The sequence below is a fragment of the Montipora foliosa genome, chromosome 3, assembly GCF_036669935.1.
Source record: "Montipora foliosa isolate CH-2021 chromosome 3, ASM3666993v2, whole genome shotgun sequence".
NCBI lineage: Eukaryota > Metazoa > Cnidaria > Anthozoa > Scleractinia > Acroporidae > Montipora > Montipora foliosa.
In genome coordinates, this window is record NC_090871.1 from 64,614,468 (window position 1) to 64,616,967 (window position 2,500).

At 39.2% G+C, this 2,500-nt stretch overlaps 1 protein-coding gene across 1 annotated transcript in view; it reads left to right on the forward strand.

The window, feature by feature from the left end:
- Nucleotides 1-825: 825 nt before the first annotated feature.
- Nucleotides 826-2,500, forward strand: part of LOC137997949 (uncharacterized) — an 18,385-nt gene continuing 16,710 nt past the window's right edge. Inside the window, exons 1-2 of the mRNA XM_068844289.1 lie at nucleotides 826-894; nucleotides 2,493-2,500. The exon at nucleotides 2,493-2,500 is cut by the window's right edge and continues 101 nt beyond it. Coding sequence (XP_068700390.1) covers nucleotides 848-894; nucleotides 2,493-2,500 — 55 coding nt within the window. The 5' untranslated portion in view covers nucleotides 826-847. The remainder of the gene's footprint in view (nucleotides 895-2,492) is intronic.

A 2,500-nucleotide genomic window follows, 5' to 3' on the forward strand; every position in this document is an offset into this window, starting at 1 on the left:
CTAATTCAAAGGTATTTTGCCCCAGTTTATGATTGTGCGGGAAATGTAGATCTTAAATATTGTTACTGAAATCGAAAAACAAAATTGGGGGTAACCACGCATTTTTCAAAGATAATTCAAGAACAATATTTGTAAAAAGCTTTAAAATTCAAAGCCATGTATGGCGTTCTTTCTCAAATTGAAGCTCAATTATCTCTGAAAAATGGATGGTTGCCCCCAATTTTCTTTTTGGATACCAATAGTAATTACTAAGATCTACTTTCTCTAGATAATTTCAAACCGCGCAAAAATATCCTTGTATTAGTAAGCATCACCGATAGGAAATCCGAGTATCTTGAGATGCGCAGAACGTATGCGCAATAGTAAGCACCGTCCTTAACACAATCGTTGCGGTCGTGATCGGAATCCATGTCGACGGTCGAAAAGATTACAATTCGTTCCCAGGGTCTCTCTTCTTCCTTCCTTGAAGCGGGACATTCTCCTCAATGACAAAGGAGGCAGAGACGTGAGACCCTGGGAACAGGGTTGGTCAAACGAATACGGAATATTGATGAAAGTCAAGTTAGTAGACTAGTGCACGACTGATAAAACAACGTGAAAATGTATTTTTTTAACGAATACCAGTTGCCGGATCAAAATATAACGAAAACCCTACCCTAGTGGAAAAATGTTTGTTAAGGAATACCACGTGACCAGCCGCAACCAGGGTCTCTTTCCTCGACAAGGAAAGCAGAGAAGAGAGACCCTGGAAACGAGGCTGCGGGGATTCGAGATTCTTACAGCGGTCATACTTATCGTCAGACATATACGTTGTATAACAGACATGTTTCGTATCATATGCAGGAAGATGTCTGGGCGAGGAGCTTACTACAAAAATCTCTACGGAGGAAAAGGGTAAAACCAGTTTATTAATGTAAAAAAGTAACAGATAGAAATCAAACCCTTAATCATTCATACAAAAGATGGAGGGTACATTAGGCGCCGAATTATTTTTTTTGCATCTCTCTGATTTCCGGTCACCACACGTGGATTTAATTTAGCTAAGAACTCTCTTTTTTCAGTATAAGGGCTGGAAAAAGTCCATTATTAGGCAGAAAGAAAGAATAAAGCCTTAGTCCAGAAAAAGAATACTCTTTTCAGCTGATTTTCGGCGAAAAAGCATGTTTATTTTAAATATATTTGCGCTCGCATTTTGCTGATTTTAATTTTCGCCGAACTGTCGTTTTCCTTGCATCGCGTAGTTTTTAATCTCTGGTTGTGACTTAAGGATGCATTAAACTGCCGAATTCGTCATTACAGAGTTACGCTTTACATGTAGTTTGAACTAGCATCTTTAATGTAATCTTTGAAGTGCTTGTTTTTAAATAATATGCACTTCAGTAGTGTCACGGGAAAATTTGGAGAATCTTTCTAAAATCTATCAGGTTCATGATTCAAAGAACCATTCTCTTGTTTGAGACTCTCAAAGTTGCTTTTGTCACCCTGTAGGCTGCAGCCTTCCTTCCCCTCCCCGAGAAGGAAAATCAGGAGAGGGAAGGCTATTGCCTTCTCCCATTTTTCCAACTTGGGGAAGGGGATTAAGGCTACAATAGCCACCTTGCAACAGCTGGCATTATAATTTTCAAGGTCTTGTTTGTGAAAGAAGTGTGACACTGATAAGAGGTCACAGCTAACCTTTTTCAAACAACCAGGCTAAGCTGAGACTCAAGGCAACGTTAGAAATTGTAAGGTACTAATATCATCATCATCATCATCATTATTTTCAGTTATAACAGTCTCAAGCTTATGTAATGAAGCACTGGTCTCAAGTAATAGACCCTTTTGCAGATACGGCAGCCATTTTGATTTCTATTATTTCAAATAGCTATTATGGGATGCCCAGTTTGCCCCCTGAGCATCCCATAATGTCTTTCGAAACAATAGAAATCAAAATGGCCGCCGTATCGGCAAAAAGGTCAATTGGAGAGAACAAAATAAAAGCAAAGTGAAGCAGGCCGAATCAAATATTAGTTTTTATTTCTGAATGAAATCATCACAGTACCCGGAGAAAAGAAGAATGGAGACCCACATGACGACATGACGCTGGGAATGGAACCTGGGACATATTAGTGAAAGGCAAATGTCCTGACCACCATGTTAACACTGCTAACACCATAGGTTTAGTTCAGGGTACTCTTCTTTAAACAGCTATGCACTTGCAAGACACCAGATAAGGGTAGAAAGATAATTCTCAGTTTTCACATGATGTCACTGCCACCATGTTGATGTCCCCAATTAGGAAACAGCAGCCATTTTGGTGCCTCGATCCAATCCTCTGGGAATTGAACTCTATAATTTTATGTGCAACCTATACTTTAGTTTTCTTTGAAAAACATGGCTGTTGATCACATGAGTGAAAACCAAGGAGAGACATGTTGCAAGTCAGTTAATTTTAGAAGTAAGAGCAATTACGTGCATGAGTTTGTAATCCGATTTTTCTGGAATTCATGTAGACGGGGTT